We start from the raw sequence: 22,049 nt of genomic DNA on the forward strand, positions 1-22,049 counted from the left end.
TATAAATAAAAGTTTATTACCAAACATGCATGTAACTTGTAGGTGAATTTAAGATGACCGCCCTGTTTTTCTTGGTGGCACTCCAGAGGAAAAACGCTACTCTTCCTTCCAGGTAAATAGGATATTATTCGTGCAATAATGTCTTCCTGTGCGTGTGTGTGTTTCTCTAAGCCAAATTAGTCACATAAAGCAGTCAAACCACACACACACATTCTTCCCTCCATCCCCCTGACCTTCCAACCAAAGGCCATGTCCCATGTCTGACAGGACATGTTGATCTTTTCCTGTAGACTCCCGGTTTGTAACCATCCGTATCCCACAAATCTGGTGCATCTTTATGCAAATGATAAGAAGCAACTCTGCTTTTTTTCTCCACTTTTGCTTCCATTCCAAAACAGACAAAAGCATTAGTCATTTTTCAGTTTATTCACTTGTTTTCTGTCTTCCCTAAGCCTGAATCTGGATAGTTACAAGTGGGGTAGGAATAGGAGGGGGTTCATGATCTTGTGGTTGATGCTCAGGCAGTGAAAACTGTGAGAAATGTGTGGTTTGGAGGAGGCGTGCAAGTATAGCAAGGGGAGGGAGATGATGTGGGTGAGCAATTATGAAGTGTGCATGTCTTGTTCAAGACATGGGTATAGATAACAAATGGGGGCCAAGAAAGCTTAGGGGCTAAGGCACCGGAGCAACTGTGAAGAACATAGTCCTCCCCTCCACTTGGATATATGTATTTTCTACATGATCTATGCTGTAACTTGGAGGTGATAAGGGAGGGGAGGGTGGTGTGCTGGCACGGATAAACTAAGATGCCAGGGCAACATACTGCCCTGCTTGCGCTTGTCATCTAGATGGTTATGGATTGATCACAGATAGGCTTATGGACATTGGTTGGCCTTGATAGCCTTTAAGTTCCCTTCCAGCTGTGCTTCCATCTTGTTTCACCTGCTGTTCCTCAGAGGCAAATCCAGAGGGTTGGGGTCAGAGGTTAAAGGTCATAAGCGACGCTCAGGCATAGTAGCCCCACAAGAACATGGAAAGGGCCATCATGATCACAGCGTTGATGTTGACAACAGCTCTCCAAGTCGAGTGCTCCGTGATGTCCGTTAGGCGCTGGCTCTCTTCTGCTTTCTCCTCTGGTCTGGGCTCTTCCTGCTCTTGGCTGCCTGTTCCCAGCCCACAGAACCAGCCAACACACTGACGCAGCCAGCCAGAGGAAGGTGCTGCTTTGGAACCTGTGAGAAAAGGAGAGAGATGGGGGCTGGAGGTTGGGGTCATCCCATGACATTGGGCCAGCTGAGGTTGGAAAACTCAGCACCCTTATCTGTGGTAACATGAACCGAGTAAGTCATGCCCCAAACCAGTATTTTAGGGCAGAGCTAATTTCTAAGGGTAGCCAAGTGTAGCATAGAACCTCACTGGCTCTCAGGTCAACCGCTAGAGATAGTTTTGCCGCTGTCAGGGTCCAGGGTTTTTCCCTCTGAAGAAAGTAGGAAGTAGAAATGATCCAGTCTGAGTGCTAGCTTGGCATATTAAGTAGCGGTACAATCTGACCCCCATTGGGATAAGAACTATACATTCAATAAGAAAATGAATTACAAAGTATGATAACAACATTCAAGTCTCACAACAAGGATTCCTAGTGCAACAGAATAATGCAGCGAGGCTGGGCTGATTACGGTTATGAGAAAGTACAAAATACGATAATTCAGTCTAACAGCAAATATTCTTAACAAAACAAAGTAATTGTAAGCACGTAAGCAGTAGGAATGGTATGAATGGGGCATTTCCTCCTCCCTTCTTTGTAGAAGAGACTTCAAATGGACAGGAAGTGGTTACTACCATGAGCCCCACCCCTCCCTGGGAATAGGCAGAAGGATTTGAGGTCATCCCAGGGCTATTTGGAGGTGATAACTGGGTTGTAAGGAGTGGCAGTGGCCTCCCTCCCTCCTTCTCTCATCAACCCAGCTACTGCCTCACCTTCCACCTCCAGCCCATGCTCCAGTTTCCCATTCTTGGCAGCTGACATCTCGGCTTGTTCTTGGTGCTGCTTTCGTGCTGCTTGCCTCTTCTTGGCCTCCTCTTCTTCCTCAGTGTCCAGATCTATCCGTTCCTCCTTACTGTGTCTGAGGCTGAACACCAAGCGATGCAGCTGTAGTGCAAAACAGGGTTGGCTTAAAGAGCTTCATGTCCAAGCGTAAACAGGGAAGAATGCCTGAGAGTCCCAACTACTCCTGTTGCTACAACCTCTTTGAACTGGCAGATCTTATTCTGGGAAGTATGTCCCTGCCAAAGTCTCGTTATTCCCCAGTTTTCAGCGGCAATACCTCAAGCCCCTTAGGACAACCCTAGGGAGGTATGTAGGTCTCTCTAGGCCTTCACTCTCAGCATTCATATAGGCATCGCCAGGGGTCATTTCGTAGAAAAAGAGCTGGAGGAACTCATTAGCACAACTCATTTGCATATGCCACGCCCCTTGCCATCACCAGAAGTGGTTCGTTAGCATGACTGATTTGTGTATGCCACACCCCTGACATCACCTATCCTGGCTGTTTTGGATCCAATCCTGGCCATTCAGGGCCAAAATTGGGCCCAAAATGGCAAAAAAAGGGCTGAAAATGGCCAAAAAGAGGCCCAAAATGGTCAGGATCGGGCCGCTGTTAAGTGGGAGAGTGATCCACCACCCGTCAGAGGCCTGATCCGGCCGTTTCGGCCCCAATCCAGGCTGAAATGGGCCCCAAATGGCCGAGAGTCAGGTGGGTGGGGCCACCTGACATGTGACCTCTTTCGGGAACTTCCGGAACTGTGTTCCTGCGCGTTCCCCCTCGAAATGAGCCCTGGGCATCGCTCATAGGAAAAGAGACACGACTGAGGAGAAAGTGGGCTTTATAAATTTTGAATAGGAGAATATTTTCTTGTTTGCAAGAACAGTTATATGGAAGATGGACCACAGAGAAGGAAAGAGTCGTAAAATAAATACAGGCTTCTCGAGTAGACAGGGATGTCCAAAATGGCAGGGCTACAGTAGTTATGACAATGCAATACTTAGATCAAACACGCCCCCCCCCCCCTCACCCAGTTTTGCTTTTTTCTCTAGGATGCTGAGTTGTCAACTCCCTAAGATTACCCTTTCCTGCTCCTGTCTCCTTTCTTACATGTTTATCTGGGATAGGTAAGGTGCAAAGAGAGACACCTATCACGATGGCTGCCGATGTGAAGAACAGGATGACAGCAAAATAGAGGTAGTGGACACCACAGATCAGGCGAGGGCAGGCGCTGGGGAAGAGGCAGCTCCCTGTCCCGTAAATGAATTCTGGGATCATCCGGGCCATGCCCATCGCTAGTCCTCCCACCAAACCCCAGAATGCACCCTGCAGAGGGAGAGAAGTGGGGTGAAAATAGATGAGCAACAAACCACAGTGGATCTTGTTAACTTGCATCTCCTCTACCCGTGATGTTCTTCAGTCTCCACTACCACATCCTAATACCTCCCTAGCAGATCCTGAAGGGCGGATTTTAAAAAGGGATGTTTTTCTGTCTCCCAGCCACCTGCACAACCGGGGAGGGGATTTAGCTCAGAATCAGAGCATCAGCCTTGCATGCAGAAGGGCCAAGGTTCAATCCCAAGCTTCTTCAGCTAAAAGGATCAGGTAGCAGGTTTTGTAAAAGAACTCAGTCTGAGACCCTGGAGAGCCACTACCAATCAGAGTCGACTGCAGAGCAATAGACTGAAATATCACACACTGGATATCATGAAATGGCGGCTGATCATCTCTCCCATCCCACCTACAAGAAAACCCTTGTTTCTCCTCCCCTGCCTGCCTCTCTTATGCAATAGGAGGGTGCATGCGTGTGTGTGTGCTTTATGAAAGCTCTCACCTGCTCGTTCACTCTTTTGACAAAGACTCCAAGCAGAAAGACGGCAGCAATTGGTGGGGCCAAGTAGCTGCTGATAGACTGGATGTAATCGAAAAGCTGTCCACCCTGGGCAGCTTGCACCACCGGGATCCATGCAATACTGACTCCCACAAGCAGCAGAATCCACACCCTGCAGGGAGCCACAGCAAGGTAAGAACATAGCTCCCCCTGCTGGCAAGCAGAAGAGCAGAGGCACAACTAGTACCAATCACTTTTTCTGGAGCTGCGGGGGGAATTTCTCCTGTGTGTTTGCTTTTTCCTGTTGCAAAATGTGACTTCGATTTCTTGAGTCATCTGGAGCTGTTTGAAGGCTTCTTGAGGGGGTGCCCACATTTCCTGCCTCGGGTGCTGTGTGGCCCATAACACGGGGAAAAGTGGCAAAAGTGTAAAGCAGGGGTCCCCAACCTGCGGGGCATCTTGTGGAATTCTGACAGTGTGGTGGGTGCAGCCACAAAATGGCTGCCACAGGAGGCAGAGCCAGCCATAAAATGGCTGCTGCAGGCCACCTTCAGTCACATGACGAAGACCCTTGTGTTGTGGCAGCTGCTGCCAAAGCAATGTTTTTAAAAATCTGCACAACCAATTAAATTTCCAATGGCTGAGCAGAAGCCTTTCTGGGCAAAAGCCCCATCTGGCCCCACTCACTTTCTAAAAACATTTGGCAGGTGCCAAGAAAGGTAGCTGGAGAAGGTAGACCAAAAGCAACTTCTGGTATAACCCTGGAGAAGATTCCAGAAAGGTTAGTCTGCTGTAGTAAAATCAGCCAGTCAGCCATGACACGTCAGAGACCAACATACTTGAATATAAATTGCCACAGTATTCTTGTTACTTTTTCTGAAGAAAATGGTTCTAAATTGGTGTGAGGGAGTGTTACTGCTTTCTTACCTGCCCACTATCAGCAGCTCCTTGTCTCTGGCTTGTGGCCTCAGGCGGTTATAGATGTCCATGGTGAACAGGGTGCCGCTGCTGTTGAAGATGGAAGCCAGTGAACTCATCAAAGCAGCCAGCATCACAGCCAACATGAGTCCCCGGAGGCCTGAAGGGGGCAACACAGTGAGACAGCAAAGTGGAATGTCATTAGGGCCTTTCCTCCTTCCTGGAGTTCAGCCTCACTCACAACAGACAGGAGAACTGCAGTCACACCGAGTTCAGCGTTCACATCATTGTCAGAGTGGGAGTTTTCAGGGACAAAACCCCCCTCCCCATGCTAAGATAGAATGCGCTGGAATCAGTTGAGAGTGTATTCCCTTACCATTTGGCATGAGGGACACCACCAGTTTGGGATAGGCAATATTAGAACACCCAACTTCTGTGCCACAGATCCGTTTGCATTCTTCCGGGATGACACATGCAACCTCGTCTGAATAAGCAAAAGAAAGGAGGGAGGATTCATAAGAATTTGATTCTGGTAGTCAATATAAAGATCTAATAGTTTGTGTGCACATCACTTATTACCCTTTCACTGCAGTAATGAGAAGTTGATCTTTCATCTAGGCAGTAGGCGCCAGCAACAAAAGTGGGATTCAGAATTTAGAGAATCCAGAATTTATGCATATCTGATTTTCTATTAATGTCCATAGGAATAGCCATTTCGCACTGTGTGGGGCGGGGGGGGGGGCGGCTTTTAAAAAGTGGCTTGTATGTGTGTGTGTGTAAGTGGAAAATGGCTATTCCTATTGACTTTGATGGAGGTCTGGATATTTCAAAATTATGGATTTTCTGGATCCAAAAGAACCAAATTCCAAATCCAAATTTGGGTGATCCTCTAACAAGCAAATCAGAATAGCAAACTTTATGAAAAGCAAAGTTTAAGAATGACTGTCTTAGGGAAATTGGTTGGTATTATTTCTAGCACAGGAACATATAGCAGTCAGTCACTCTGAAGTAAAATTAATTTATCCCAGGCTTCAAGATAATAATAATAATAATAACATTCGATTTATATACCGCCCTTCAGGATGACTTAACACCCACTCAGAGCGGTTTACAAAGTATGTTACTATTATCCCCACAACAAAACACCCTGTGAGGTAGGTGAGGCTGAGAGAGCTCCAGAGAACTGTGACTAGCCCAAGGTCACCCAGCTGGCTTCAAGTGGAGGAGTGGGGAATCAAACCCGGTTCTCCAGATTAGAGTCCCACACTCTTAACCACTACACCAAACTGGCTCCCAAAGATGACCCGAAGATGACAGAATCTATTCCTTTCCCACAACTGGGCCTCCAGAATGGAATCATTGCTGATTTAAGGCACATTGCGCTCCAGATATTGTAGTGTCAGTATCTGGCCTTACCTTTTTTACATCTAAAACAACCCAAGTCTGGTTTGGGAAATTCCTGGAGATTTGGGGGTGGAGGCTGGATAGGGTAGGGTTTGGGGAGGAATCTCAGCAGGATTTAGTGCCATAGAGAGTGCCACTCTCTGAAACAGCCATTTCTACATGGGATCTGATCTCTATGGTCTGAAAGACCTCCAGGCGGCACTTGGAGACTGACAACCTTACCAACACATGCCGTATCCCCACACCTGCCCAGCTGTTTACCTGGATATAGGACTCGGCTGATCATGCCCGGCATAACCATGATAAACATGGGCAGCAGTTTGAGATAGCCACAAAGGATACAGCCAGCTTTGACGTGGGTGAGGTTCTTCCCTGCCAGGCATCTCTGCACAATAACCTGTGTTAGGGCAGAAATGAGAATAAGTGCAGTGGTTCCATTCCACAATTTTAATGCTATTCCCAAACACCTTGAGTAGAGAGGCAGCATTATTAGGAGGTATTTACCTCAGGTAACACGTGGGCATTGGGGATCCTAACCCAAGAAACACATAATGCATTTATCCAACTGAAATGAATTGTGAAGTGGCCTTAGTTACCATCTGCAACAAGTCTTTGTGGAAGAAGGACTGAGAGAGGAATCCAGCAGATGCCAATACTGGAGAGTTCACAATGTGCAATGGATTTGTGTGTGCGTGTGTAAGAATTCTGGATGTGGTAAGCACCTAGGAGGTCAGGTTGGGTTTCTCTGGTGGGGGAGGGGGGTGTAAATCCTATGATCTTCTTTCCTCTTCTTTTCTTGCTCTTCTCATAATTACTTTCACATCTCATAAAGAAGGTCCTTCTGCCACCCCATTCTTTTTTCTGACAGTGGAGCCATCTTTGTTCTGTTTGAATTTTCTTTATTTAAACTATACACCATAACATAATAATAAACAATATAGATATATGTATTGTTAGTGTGTCATGTTTAGAATTGCGTGTTTTTCAGTGGAGCCATCTTTGTGATGAAGTACTTTCAAGCCAGCATGGCCTTAAGAAAGACCAAGCCAAGGTGCAAATTCAGGCACCCCTTAAACAAATCAGGACCTGGGAGTGCTTCAGAATTGAGTTACTACAGGGAACTCACATCCTGCTGCAAATAATCCTGTGTTATATATAGCGTGTAGTTTGGCCCTCAGGTTGCTGCCTGACCTGTGATAGCATTAGTTTCCACACAAGCTTCTCTCTTCAAAAAGCTTGAATAAAGCTGAATTCATACATGCTGGATGTTCCGCTAAGTAGTCCCTCACAGTTGGATTCTCCTGTGTGAACTCTGGACAAGGACAATCCTGTTGTGAATTATTGCTACAGCTCAAGGATAGTGCAATATCCAACAGTGTGTGGATGCAGCCTAGGTTACCCTTCAAAGTTCGACTATTATTTTGTACTCACAGTAAATGGAAGCTAAACTATAGTAAGGAGCTGCCGTTCTGTCAGTCATGTATGAGTAGCATGAGGATCCTAAAAGGCTTTACTGATGGTGAATAAGGGGCCAGGTGTTAAGCTAGAGTAAAAGGGTCTGTACAGAGATTTTATCACCACCACCCCTCCTACAGTTGCCCTTGTCCCGTACCTGATCACTGCACCAGTACCACAGAGAATTTACGGAAAGACCAAGAATAATAGCTGGCCAGGGCAAGTCACTGCTGATGGCGTCCCTGATCATGTGGAAAGAGTCTTCCCGGGGCATGTAGCAGGAGGCAGAGATGTTGTAGACGGCCGGCATGGGGGAAACCATCCGACTGGGAAGGGCATTCATGTATTTATCAAACAGCCCCTGGTAGCCGCCCACTTCATTAAATGCTGCAAAGCAATAGGTTTGGGCAGTGTTAGGGAGAAAAATAGCGCGTCCACTCAGATTGTCATTAAAATGGCTGCTGCTAACTCCCAGTTCTTTCCCAGTTCCTGCTGCTAATCCCCAGACCTTTCTATCTGTATCTAACTCCTCATTCCATCAAGCTTTCCGCACAAATTAAAGTAAATAAATTAACACACACCCCAAATGCAGATTGTTTTCAAACCGTTTTCCAAATCAGAGCAATGCAGGAATGTGTGTGCCACCAACAGTCAAAACGTTCGAGAAAAGCACATAAATATTACAGGGGATACAATTTTCTGGCTGATGTATAAACTAAATTATGTCCATATATTGATGGGCTTGGAGCAAACGACGGAGAGAAAAATAGTGTCCACAAGAGAGAGAGAGAGTCCACCAGACAGGGAAAGGGAAAAGATGCTGACCTTATGCAGGCAACCCAAAAGGATCTCTCTTCTACAGGGGAACTTGAGGCCAAGCTGTTTCTGTTCTAAGTTTCTGCCTCAAATTATTGAAATTGGTAAGGTCCAAGATGCCAATTTCCAAACATATATTTTGAAGCAGGGTTTTTTTTTTTGCAAGGTAACTTTTTTTGCTGCTGGGGAAGCATTTAAAGTTGATCACGACCAGAAGGTGGCATTGAGGGGTACCGTACAACATGACCCCCAAATTTCCCCTACATTTCGGTGAGAAAAAACTTACTTTGCCCAGTTTGTCAATGGGGGAAGAAAGAGGTAGACTTCTGTGTAGCAACTCCTAGTACAAGTGGAGTACTCACCAAAACCCATAAGAATAAAGGCTCCGCCAACCATGACGAAAGTCTGGACAGTGTCTGTGTACATCAGTGCTGCCAACCCACCTGAGAAGAGGCAGAAGGGGTTTGATGGTTTACCACTGCCAGTTTTTGAAGTTCTTATTCCTTACAAACTGGGACTTCAGGCACACCCTTGGACTCCCCCCCCCCCATTCCCTTTTCTGGTAAGAACAGAAATGTTGACCAAAATATTGTTTCACGCCAATGGTCCATTTAATCCAACATTTTTACATTTCAAGAATGGCCAGCTACATACTACAGGGAAAACCATGCACAGCATATGTCAGTTCCAAATCCTGCCAGTTCCAAAAATGAGCTGCTGGGGCTCAAGACTTTTTAGAAACCACATACAGAGCCTGAATCCCACACGTGGTGGACATATGGAGAAGCTGTTGTCATGGGTAACTGAAAGAAAAGTACTCCGCATATGAACAGAGGAACTCTCTTGGTATTAGTAGAAAAGAGCCCGAGTCCGGTAGCAGCTATAAAATTTGTGTTAGCATATGAGCTTTCGTGAGCCACAGCTCACTTCTTCAGATACCCATCTTAATCTATCTCTTGGTGTATTTCAGAGCTGTGGTATATTATGTGTGTGCTGGGGCTGACCCTGTTTACTCCCTCCCCAGGCCTAATACACCTACACACACACTGCTCGTTTATTTTAGTTTTCTCCATCTCTCTCACATATTTTAGTCCTTGCATTTGTTCTTTCCGATCCATCCATTCGTGGGCCTGTGTGCATGCTCCCCCTCCCCCCAACTTTCTTCAAACAGAATGGTCATCTTTTCTCAACTGGACCCATAGCTGTCCTTTTAACAACAATTTAACTGGTAATAATAAACCACCAATAATTTATTTAGTCCCATGCCATGAACAGTTTCCTTTAGTGATGTCTGTAAATTGTAATGGGAGGGAAGGTGCCATGGTACAGCCCAGTGTCTTCAGATTTCGGAAGCTATGCAGAGTCAGGGATGGGCAACAACCAAGGAAGAGAAAGGCGCTGGCAAACCACCTCGGCTTCTCACTTGCCTTGAAAGCCCCATTCTGGGCTTGCAGCAGGTCAGTTGTAACATGACGACACACATACACACATTGTTAATATCATACCAGTGTCAAAAGCACAGGAGGAGGCCAGGCATTCTTTCTCATGGTCAGTGGGCAACCCCATTCCCTTCCCACACACAATTTTCATTCACCACATCTCCCCACCCCACCCCAACCCTTACAGTGAAATCCTAAGCAGAGTTACTCCAGTCTAAGCCCATTGATTTCAACGGGCTTAAACGGGAATAACTCTGCTTAGGATTTCACTGTTAGCCTCTTGTTCTGGCTTGAGGTGACCAAATAGCCTGTCCCAATAACTGATTAACCCTTGATTTACCTGTCACTGTATAAATGGTGGTGATTATCAGGAGAGCAATGACGGCCACATATATGTTCCAGCCCAGGGCCTGCTGAATGAACACGGCCCCAGAGAACATGTCTACCTGCAAGCGGTGGGAGGGAAGGAGAAAAGTGAGCTTTAATAAGGTGTCACCTAAAGAGACAGTAATAAGTGAAATATTCCCTTTCCACTGCTCCATCTGGCAGGGAAAGCATGGCCTGAGAACCTTAATAAATGTTTAATGTGTTTTAACAATCAGCAGAGAAAACCCTTTTTTCATGGCTCCCAATTAAACATTATAATCACCTACTAATGACTGACGGTCAGACAGATTGGCTATCAAAAGACAGCAAGACGTGGTAGACACTGGGCAGTTTTGCATGCTCTTAAGCTTTCCCCCTCAGGTGAAAAGGGCTGGCCAGAACCCTCTTTCAAAGCCCACATTCGCCCGTCCTTTTCCTTACTCCAGGAGAAGTGACCTACCGAGATTTTGGTAAAGATATACATGAAAAGGGAAAGAATGGAGAGGTAGAGGCGGATTCGCTGGCCTCCAAAGCGTTTCTTCAGGTACTGCGGCATTGTGATGACCTGTGAAGGGGAAACGGGAGATAGTACTAATCTCCTTGCCAGGCTAAAGGTCAGCTAGTCTAATCCTCTTACCAGAGGCAGGACAACTTTCCCACCAGCCCTGTTTACACAGCCAAAGCAATCAGGTGCACCAAACAGAGAGCAGGTATGCGGCGAGAGACGTGTTTGCAAAACAGCAGCCGCAGATGACTCGTGTAAGTGAGTCAAGCCACAGGGTGAAGAAAAGACCAAACCATTACAGAATCTGATCTCAGAAAATTCCTCTGTGACTGCAAATGTGGTGATCCCTTAGGCAGCTAGCAGGCACAAAGCCCACTCACAAATCACCTTAGGAATTACTAAGGGGCCAGAACCCTGCATATTACTCATTGTTCTGCCCCATTCTATTGTTGTCCTGGATGCCCCAGAAAATGAGCGAGTAGTGTAAGATCTTGGCTTCAATGGAACTCAGCGGAGGCCTCTGATTAGATATTGCAAGGTATTAGCTTGTGCATCACTCTTGATTTGCAAAAGCCTATGTGGTTTTTATTTGTGCTTTTCCCAGAACCCCTGTTAAGTAGTTCTTGAACAGAACTGGCAAACATGGATTCCTGAATCCATATTTGTAGAATAAAGAGACTTTTGGGATGGAGGGAATTTTGAGGAGAGAGCCAATGGGAAGGGGTGTGTACGTGCACGATATTCACCTATAATCTCTTCCCTGGCTGTATTCTCCTGCTGGGGGATGCTTTTTTGAGGGGGAGAACAGCATGGAGGGAAAGAGGCTCTATAATCTTTTTTTCACCCCTGAGTTTCTTGTACCTCTGTTGGAAAAAAATACAGGTACCTAGAAACTTTCCCTATGGGGATTTAAAGTTGATCAGCAAGGTTGGAAAGGGCTAAAAAGACTCTTCTCTTCCATGCTGTTCTCTCCCCTGAAAAAAATAGTTCTAGCAGTTGCAATTAGTCAAGGGGTGGGGGAGAGTAATCTTTGAGCCAGAGGGAACCCAGAATCCTGGTTCTTCTTTCCCATTCCCAACCTGCCGGGGCCCAGCCCATTCCTAGAGCTGAAGTCAGAACCCAGAATTCTGGGTCACCCCCCCCCCCCCACGCTGCACACACACACACACACACCATTTTCATGTAAGTAAATCTCTCTTACCCCAGCTGTGAGGTAAACCGGGACAAAAAGCCATCCAAGGAGAAGAACGATAAACATTGCCTTGAAGACAACAGAAGAAGGCAGTCAAGTGAGGCAGTCTGGGGCAGATCAAATTGTCATGAGGAACAGGGAGAGGCAGAAACTGAACAGCTAAAGTTCGCTTCATCATGACAGAGCCAACAAGTGCCCGTTGAATATCTACAGAAAGCCCCAAGGAGGTTTTTGTCTCTAGGCAACCAGAAGTTACTAATTCCAGTGGAATGGCATATTGTCAAACTGTGCTTCCAAATTTTACCACCAAAAGGCTCTCCTCCCAGTTGCCCCACACTGTTGTTCCCCCTGAAATAAACATGGAGTCCTTAGCCCACTGCTTACATTCCATTCGAATCCTGCCACAGCCAGGCCATTAGCTGCCCCAGTGCCTGCCAAACCCACAAAATGCCCGCTGCCAATGTTGCTTGCAAACAGAGAAGCACCAATCTGTAGGGGGAAAAAAAAACAACCACCCAGAGAGAATAGGTCAATTCCTTGACTTTTTCCAAATCCACAGACTAGGGTTGTAAAGTTGGGAAATTCCTGGAGATTTGGGGGATGGAGCCTGGGAAGGGCAGAGTTAAGGGAGGCAAAGGACCTCAGTGGGGTATAATGCTGTAGAGTCCACCTTCCAAAGCCATTTTCTCTAGGGGAACTGATCTCTGTAGTCCGGAGATCAGTTGTAATTCTAGGAAAGCTCCAGTCATCATCTGGAAGTTGGTAACTTTACTTAGGTTGCAAACTCTGGTTTGGGAAATTTCTCAATATTTGGGGAGTGGAGCCTGAGAAGGGCAGAGTTGGAGATGGAAGAGAACTCAGCAGGGTATAATGTGATGCAGTCCACTCTCCAAAGCAGCTGTTTTCTCTAGGGGAATTGTTCTCTGTCATCTGGAGATCAGATGTAACCCTGGGAGATCTCCTTCCACTACCTTTTCCAGTCTGTAGAGTCCATCCCCTTCTGGGAAGCACATCGTTCCATTTACTAGCTTATGTTTTCCATTACTCACCGGCCACCATACCATGTTCCTACCAGCCAAGAAATATCCCCCGACAGTACCCCGGTTGGTCCGGTACATGGACTGTGTGAAGCAAGAAAGAGGGAAAATGGTGTGAATAGACTTTATGGAAAGAAGCAGCCATTTTAAGGTGGTAGTGGGATTCCTTGGCTTGACTGAATGATAGAAAGTCACACAGAAGGAGGGAGAGGGTCCCTTTAGGGAACAGATTGTTCAGTTGCTAATATCTTGACTGTACACCTAAATTACAAGCTACTCGTACATTCCTGAGCGTAGTAATTTGATAATAATTAACCCCTCTGGAGAAATGAGGCCTGTGATCAATGAGAAGAAGCAACACAAAGGACAGAAAAACAGCAAACCTGCCAAGTTGTAAGACAAAGGAATGTTGTGAGAGAGGGTTACAAAGGAAAGACATTGCAGTGTTGGGTTCTAACAATGCTACATATTCTCTCTCTTTCTGTATGTGTGTGTATATATATATATGTTATATATATATACAGGGCTTTTTTTCAGCAGGAACGCAGTGGAACGGAGTTTCGGCACCTCTTAAAAATGGTCACATGGCTGGTGGCCCCGCCCCCTGATCTCCAGACAGAGGGGAGTTTAGATTGCCCTCTGCACTGCCGAGCGGTGCAGAGGCAATCTAAACTCCCCTCTGTCTCACGATCAGGGAACGGGGCCACTGGCCATGTGACCATTTTCGCCACAGGCAATTTAAACTTTAAAAAACTTCCCCCTTGTTCCAGCTGACCCAAAGTGATGTCATTGTGCGGTCTTGAGTTCTACCACCTCTTTTCCCAGAAGAAAGCCCTGTGTGTGTGTGTGTGTGTGTGTGTGTATACCACATCACTATTGTTTGTATTAATAATATCTAGATAACTTACACTTTATGCATTAAAATTATAGTCTGTTTTTTTCATCAAATTATCTATACTGCAGCGTATATGAAAATATCAACGAACTCTGTTAAAGCAATGCAATAAACAAAAACTCAGGACAACAAGCAAGGACATCAGCTATCTGTACACCTTCTTTTTTATATGAGGCAGACAGAACATTTTCAACATTTAATGTTTATGTAGCATCTCTGTCCTGTCAATCATACTTTTTTTTTTTTAAGTTCTAGGTGCAGTGATGAGGCGGGATTTCTGGATGCTAATAAGTACAGCAGTTTTTCATGTCTCTGAAGCTTATATTCTAACCAGCACTTGGGTTGATGCAGCTACCTATAGACTCTGCACACAGGAATGGCAGTTCTAAGTTTTGGCAGGTATTTTAGATTTCTAGGCTCTTCAGGAAAAACTGTCTCTTTTTTTGCAAGGAATATTCATGCTGGGTTTCAGAAGGATGAACAACGGTGCTTGGAAAGAGGTTATGGATGAAGGATATGAGAACTTAGAGCGGAACTACAAGTGACAAAAGGCACAGGTTGGACACTTGTCAGCTTCCCTCAAGTTTTGATGGGAAATGTAGGCATCCTAGTCTTGCAGCTTGGCTCTCTGACTGCTGTCCAATGGACTTTTCAACTGTCACTTGTCCAACATTCCGTCAAGCTGCCTACATTTCCCATCAAAACTTGAGGGAAGCTGACAAGTGTCCAACCTGTGCCTTTTGTCACTTGTAGTTCTGCTCATAGATTAGGTCCGCTCAATTGGTCCATTTAGCTCAGAATCTGAGCTTTACAGAATCTACCCTGAAAAATTTGGCATATCAAAAACTCTTTGAGCTTCCTTCAAAAGTCCTCTGATGTTTCACTTGAGAAGGAAACTCTAAATTCGCTTTGAATTTCAGTTAGCCAAAATTTTGACCGTAACTCTGCTCAGTATCAGAACTGCCAATGTACAGCAGTAGTGTCTCTTGGATGGTTTAAGAGAAGTCTTTTCCCAGGCCTTCTAAGTGTTTTTGTTTTGGTATAATATGTGTTTGTATAATACTGCAATCGTATATAGCGTCTCACCCATTTAAGTCCACTAAACTCAAGGGGAAGTGTAAGCCTGAGTGGTGAGGTACATTTGAATTTTTCATTCCTGGTGTTTTGACCTGAAAATCCTTATTTTGAGTTAACTTGTCCTCACCTCCCAAAAAAGATAGTGAACTATGCCAGGGCAGGACAAAGCCAGAGGAAACTCTGGCGTAGGTCTGTAGCGGTTGGTCGTCTGACCTGTGTACAGGGGTGAAAGACTAATGGAACCATCTAGTAGCTGGTTCTCTCCGAAGTTTCCCTCAGGATAGCTGGCACTTGTGACGGTGAGATTTTTAAAAAATCCATGATTCTTTTTTGTTTCCTGATGCTGAATATTCCTCATAAAATGTATCAATAATTCAATGTTATTTATACATTGATCAACAGTAATATGGATTATACCTATATTATACATACAAATGATGCAGTTTATGTGTATAAATGTTATATAAATCACATATTAAAACTATGCAATGTGCCTACGCAATATAAACAAATACACAGAACCGACAGTGATAAGTGGAGAATAAGACCATTTTCCAAAAGACAAAACAAAGATAAAAAGAAACTAAATAGGTACCACCCACTTATACTCATTAGGCTGTGGATAACAGAAGAACATGAAGTCCAGTATTTTAACATATTTCTCATGTTTGTGAACTGGATTGTTACTAATGACATTTTGTGATGGAATAGCTCATTTTTCATGTAAGTTTCTGAAGACTTGACTAGTTACTTCTTCTTTAGCTTTCAAGTATTTTTCTGGATAGTCAGAGATATGAAGAGAATGGACAACTAGAAGTTAATGGTAGGAAATGTAAAAAAAGAGAAGGATACAGTGTGTTTGGAGCTGGACAGAGGAACAAATGAATTAGTAGGAAGGGGGGAAGTGTATAAGGGCAAGGTTGGGTAAATCAATATATGAAGAACATTGTGTAAAGAGCTAACTGACTGCTAGAGGCTTTTGGACAGAGTAGAATAAAACAAACCTGTGTAAACAATCTTTTTGTGGCAAACCTTTTGGGTCCTGGGTTTTAGGGTTTCTATTTATGATATCCAATTCTAAGTAGGGCATTTAGCCCTATTTCAGCTTCTGTCTCTCTCCAATTGCCTCTTGCTTTCTTGGTGAGGAATATAGGCCCCTTCCTCCTTTTTTGAAAAGTGTTGCAATGCAGAAAGCCCCTCCACATACCCATAGCCCGACTCCAATGACCACAAGGAAGTAGAAGGAGATGACCGAAATGTCTGCTGGGTTGCTGATCGATGCTTTCTGTAGCTCAGAGACCAGTGATTCCTGCTCCATGTTGTGGTCTTAAGTTCCAGATTTTCCACAGCCAAGTGGGCAAAGCCAAGAAAGTGACTGGGGCAGATTCTCAGAAGGAGTCCCCACGTGGATGGTTAATGAAAAACTTAGTCAGGGATTGGATGTGCAATTAACTTGGAGTGTACGTGAGGGGAAGGCTTACTTGAGAAGGTAGGAGGGGGGCACAGAGAGGTAGGAGAGGGCAGCACCCTAGAATCCTGTCCAAAGTTGCAACCTCCTTATGAACAGACATTCTGCTTTCAGTAGCTGCATAATAAGCAGCTATCAACTGCAACTCTTTCCTGGTCACTTTATCTCCGAGATAAAAAACCTTTGCCTGTTGATTTGTGCGTGTTCCCTTGACCTGAAAACCATGTTTTCAGTCTGTTGCTCTGAAGAAATCTAGCTTGGGTTAAGCCCTACTGCTTTCCCAGGAACTGTGAAATCCTGCTCTCTATCCTCCCAGAGAACTCAACAATCCTGAACCTACTCTAGGATTTCACGATGTCAGTGGCTTTTGGGGGTTTAGCTTCCCTCTCAGAGAAAGTCAAAAATCTATTCACAGTGGTGGGGATGATGGCTTGGTGGTACAGCATCTACTTTGCATGTCAAAAATCCTAAATTCACTCCCAGCCATCTCCAATTAAAACATTAGATAGCTGCAGAGGTTGATGGTGATAGCAACAATTCATTTGTATATTGCTCTGCTGGAGAGATTAGTGTCACACTCAGAGTGTTGTTATCCCTACAATACAGCTGGGGAGCTGGGGCGGAGAGTGGAAATACATGTTACTAGGTACCTAGGGATGCTCAAGTGAACCTCATTTCATGTGTCCCCCTGCTCCAACTTTCCATTCATTCACTCGCGCAGTCACATTTCAATTTGCTCCACATGAGTACATTCCCGCGTTCGATATCAGTTCCTCCTCATCTGCTAAAAGTATCCCTGTTTCTTCCACATCCATTCAATGGAGTGCAGATCTTGACAATTTCTCACACCTTAAAGAAATGCAAATTGGCAAGTCAAAGGAGCCCACAGTATTTGCTCTTGCAGCAAAAACAAGGCTGAATTGGCACTTTGCCCTCCGGACTCACTCACAGATGCCATCACACAAAGGGAGCTCCTGTGAAAGCGGCATTCACATGCGCCAAGCAAGAACATCCTACATGTGAATTGAGGAATACACATAAAATCCTGTACTTGAGCATCTCCAGGTGACCCACAACATGGATTTCCACTCTGAGAGCGTACCCAAGGCCACCTGATGAGTTCCTGGCAGTAGTGGGATTCGAACCTGCAGAACACTGCATCGCAGCTCAATTACTTAACCATTTCATTACACCAGTTTTCACAGGAGATGTGAAAGACATTATCTTAAGACCCAGTAGGGCAGCTGCTGGTCACAGTACACTAGGCTGACCTCAGTAAACTCATGGTCTGATGCTTCATGCATGCAGTCCTGTGATCAGTACTGTCAATCTCCATAGGGCCTCTTGGCTCCAACTCTATATTCTTCAAACTCCCCTTGTGAACCACCAAGCATAGCCAAGTTCTGACACACCAGGTGCTATTCCTTCCCTGCACCAGGCTCCGTCTCCTGAATCATGAGGAACCACCCCTTAGATCCCAGACGCCACCTCCTGAATGTCAGACTATGGCTAAATAATGTCCTTCTCACAGGTTCCCCTTTGCAAGCAAACAAGAGTCCATTGTTTGAATAAGGAAACTTTACTGTAGAAATGGTTCATTATAGTCCACTGTCCTGAATAGGAGACTCAGGATGGTACAAGATCATTGTTACCAATGAAGAGCAAAGCATGAGGTACAAAGTAACAATTCCCAGCTGCACCAGCCTCCCCCCATAGTTCTCAAAACAACATCTTTCAGTCTCGGGAAAGTTGCTCTCTCTCAAGGCCAATCCTCGGTGGAACGGTGTTAGACATAACAATCTCGCATGGTGAGAAGTCGGCCTGGGAGCCGGTGCACCTGTGGGGAAAACACTTAAGCACTAGAAGCATTAGAAAATGGAGTCAGTACAGTTTACATATACACTGGACCTGACATTCTGCCCCCCTTAAAACAAACTCCCCCCCGGTTTGTATGGGTAGCGAGTATGAAAAGCTTTAGTTAATCTAGGAGCATGAACATGTACAGAGTTCACCCACTCGTCATAACCAGAATCAAAGTCCTTCCACCTAATGAGGTAAAAAAGCTGGTTACGTTTGAATTTAGAGTCCAGAATTTGTTGTACCTCATAGTGTATTTGGTCATCCATTAGAGTTGGGATGGGTGGAGCTTTGACGTGCCATTTGTCATCAGTTGGGGCTCTTTTTAAGAGACTGACGTGGAATGTATCATGAACATGGCGCAAATTTTTGGGTAAATTTACGGCAACAGTCACTTTGTTGATTACTTTGCGCACAGGAAAAGGTCCGAGGAACTTTAATGCTAGTTTGCGGCTGGTTTGGGCCAGTTTCAAATTCTTGGTAGAAATGTAGACATGATCTCCAGGATGTAAATCCCAACCGGCCGCACGATGGCGATCTGCGTATTTTTTGTAATCCTGCTTGGCTTTCTCGAGGTGTTGTTTTATAAGAGTCCATTGGTGAGCGGCCTCCCCCCACCATGAGGATACATCCGGCGAACTAGGGGAATGAAGAGGGGGAGCGTCCAGCGGGAAAGGGTTGAAGTGAGCTCCATATACAACCTTGAAAGGAGCCTCCCCAGTGGAAGCATGTACACTGTTGTTGTATGAGAACTGAGCTAGAGGGAGAAGGTCCACCCAGTTATCTTGTTGGAAATTAATGTAGCAACGAAGGAACTGCTCTAAGATCTGATTAGTTTTTTCGGATTGTCCATCGGTTTGTGGGTGGTGGCTTGAGCTGATTCCTTGTTCAATATTCAACATTTGTAAAAGCTCCCGCCAGAAGTTGGCAACGAACTGTCCGCCGCGATCCGAAATCACCTTGGACGGAAAAGAATGTAATTTTACGATGTGTTTCAAGAATAAATCCGCCAATTTTCGAGCAGTGGGCACAGCAGTACATGGAATAAAATGCGCTTGTTTGGAGAACAGATCTACCACTACTAAAATGCAATTATGTCCTTTTGAATTGGGTAAATCAGTGATAAAGTCCATGGATATTATTTCCCAAGGTCGGCTAGGTGTTTCTAATGGTTGTAGGAGACCCGGAGGTTTCCCTTTCCGAGTTTTGGCGCTGAGGCAAATGGGGCAGGAACCAACATATTGAGAAATGTCTTTGCGCATGCCCGGCCACCAGAATTGCCGTTGTATTAAATGTAACGTTTTTAGGTATCCATAATGACCGGCCGTGGGGGCATCGTGACATCGCTGTAAGACTTCCCGCCGGAGGCTGTCTGGGACATAAAATTTGGTTCCGGCTAGCCAATCCCCCTGTGGGGATTGAATCAGTTTAGTTTTGGGTGCTTTACCACCCTCCTTTTCCACTTCAGCTTTAAGTTTCGTTTTCCATTCTTGGCTGTGCGGGAGGGGCTGGCTTGCTCGGCTGCGGGTAGTCACCACGCCTCCCAATTGCGTAGGTGAGAAGACTGTGTCTATAGTCTCCTCCCTTTTGCTTTTGTGTTGGGGCATGCGCGATAATGCGTCTGCAAGAAAGTTAGTTTTGCCCGGGAGGTAATTTAAAGTGAAAGTAAATTTGGAAAAGAATTCTGCCCATCGCAATTGTTTGGCATTTAGTCTGCGAGGGCTTCGAAGGGCCTCCAGATTTTTATGATCAGTCCAAACTTTGAAAGGGTGCCTCGCCCCTTCTAGCCAATGCCGCCAGTTAGTGAGGGCTGCTTTGACAGCGAAGGCTTCCTTCTCCCATACATTCCAATTCCTCTCAGCCTCAGAGAACTTCCTTGATAGGAATGCACAAGGCCGTAGCCTTTCATCCTCCCCCTTCTGCAATAATACCACTCCAATGGCAGTATCGCTGGCATCGACCTGTACTACGAAAGGACAGTTTTCGTTGGGGTGGGAGAGGACGGGTTCCGTAATGAACTGCCCTTTTAAGCATTCAAAGGCTGTTTGGCAATCGGATGTCCATTGTATTCTGGAGGAGGGTTTCTTCGCCTGGTCCCCCTTATTTTTGGTTTTTAATAGTTCTGTTAGGGGGAGCGTGATTTGCGCGAAGTTTGCAATAAAGTCTCTGTAAAAGTTGGCAAAACCCAGGAAGGACTGTAGTTCTTTACGGGTGGTGGGAGTTTGCCATTCTTGGATCGCTTGTATTTTAGATGGATCCATCTTCAAACCCTCTGAGGAAATACAGTAACCAAGGTAGGTGAGCTCGGTTTTATGGAATTCACATTTGGACAACTTGATGGGCAGTTTATTTTTCATTAATGTAGCCAGAACTTTTTGGACTAGTTGAATGTGGTCTTCCTCGGTGTCTGAGTAAATTAACACATCATCAAGGTACACCACAACTCCTTTATAGAGGAATTCATGTAAGACTTCATTTATCATGGACATGAAAACGGAAGGGGCTCCCGCCAAACCAAACGGCATAACTAAATACTCGAACTGTCCGAGGGGCGTATTAAACGCTGTCTTCCATTCATCCCCTGCCTTTATACGAACGTGGAAGTAAGCATCTTTCAAATCTAATTTCGTAAAGATCTTACCTTGGGCCACGATGTTGAGAAGGTCTCGGATGAGCGGGATGGGATAGGCGTTGTTGGTTGACACAGCATTAAGTCCCCTAAAGTCCGTGCATAGCCGGAGTCCCCCATCTTTTTTCTTCACGAAGAGGACCGGAGCCGCATGGGGACTATTGGCTGGGCGGATGAATCCCCTTTGGAGATTGGTGTCGATGAATTTCCTGAGCTCTTCCCGTTCACGGGGATTCATAGGGTAGAGTCGGCCTTTGGGCAGTGAGGCCCCGGGTAATATCTCGACTGCGCAGTCGGTTCTTCTGTGCGGGGGTAAGGTATTGGCTTCTTCTTCGGAGAAAGCGTTCAAGAAAGGCCAATAATATTCGGGTATTTGTTTTATGTCCTCCCGGGTGAGAAGAGCCTTTTCGGTGTGGGAGGGATCACTGCCCCAATTTTGGTCCCATCGATGGGTTTTACAATTGGCGTGATTGAAGGTGACGCACCCTTCTGCCCAATTTATGTGGGGGTTGTGATCACAAAGCCACTTGCTGCCTAGAATTAACGGGTATTTGGCAGTAGAGCTGATGACGAAAGATCTTTTCTCCAAGTGTTGGCCCATGCCCGTGACCACTGGAATTGTTTCTGTGGTAACAGGGTTCATGTTAGTGCCATCCATTTGTTCAAAAATCACCGGGTTTTGCAATTCGCGGACTGGTAAGACCAGTCCATTGACTAGGGCTGGGGCGATGATGTCTCTCGAACAGCCCGAGTCGATGAGAGCTTGTACACGGATGTGCATCTTCCTCTCCGGGTTAAGCAAAGTCACAGGCATGAATAATATGGACCCAGGCGGCCGGTCCCGCGTAGGGACTGGCTTGGGGTGGATCTGTCGTTTGGGCCCTTTTACGACAGATCCATTTCGTTTCCCGACTGAGGGCTTTCTGGATTCCCCTCTACATTTGGGGAAGCGGGGTCGTATGATTTCTTCCGCCTCTAACCCCCTGTCTGAGGCAGGTCGCAGGGGAGCGCCGCGACCTCTGCCCGTTCTGGGAGCCGGTGTCGGGCGTTGGAATGGAGGAAATGGGGTAGGGGTTGGACGCCGTAGTTGGAGTGGAGGTCTTTGCACAGGCCGGTAG

General features: G+C 45.7%; 1 protein-coding gene across 1 annotated transcript; it reads right to left on the bottom strand.

Annotated features, from left to right (window-relative positions):
- Positions 1–418: 418 nt before the first annotated feature.
- SLC5A2 (solute carrier family 5 member 2) lies at positions 419–16,309 on the bottom strand. The gene is made up of 15 exons (XM_054993211.1): positions 16,185–16,309; positions 13,018–13,089; positions 12,353–12,457; positions 11,978–12,037; positions 10,728–10,836; positions 10,246–10,347; positions 8,829–8,909; positions 7,808–8,037; positions 6,457–6,592; positions 5,168–5,275; positions 4,801–4,951; positions 3,877–4,045; positions 3,153–3,368; positions 1,978–2,149; positions 419–1,232 (listed from the first exon to the last, which is right to left on the bottom strand). Exons 1-15 carry the CDS (start codon positions 16,293–16,295, stop codon positions 1,006–1,008), a joined length of 2,049 nt encoding a protein of 682 aa, XP_054849186.1. The 5' UTR covers positions 16,296–16,309; the 3' UTR covers positions 419–1,005.
- Between the last annotated feature and the right edge of the window lie 5,740 nt (positions 16,310–22,049).

Source organism: Eublepharis macularius, chromosome 12, assembly GCF_028583425.1.
Source record: "Eublepharis macularius isolate TG4126 chromosome 12, MPM_Emac_v1.0, whole genome shotgun sequence".
NCBI classification, from domain to species: domain Eukaryota; kingdom Metazoa; phylum Chordata; class Lepidosauria; order Squamata; family Eublepharidae; genus Eublepharis; species Eublepharis macularius.

Coding starts and splice junctions, on each gene's coding strand:
- SLC5A2 (XM_054993211.1), bottom strand. CDS start 16,295: ATGGAGCAGGAATCACTGGTCTCTGAGCTACAGAAAGCATCGATCAGC. Junction 4,046..4,800: donor GAGCTGCTGATAGTGGGCAG/GTAAGAAAGCAG, acceptor GGCTCCCTGCAG/GGTGTGGATTCTGCTGCTTG. Junction 1,233..1,977: donor GCATGGGCTGGAGGTGGAAG/GTGAGGCAGTAG, acceptor CTTTTCTCACAG/GTTCCAAAGCAGCACCTTCC.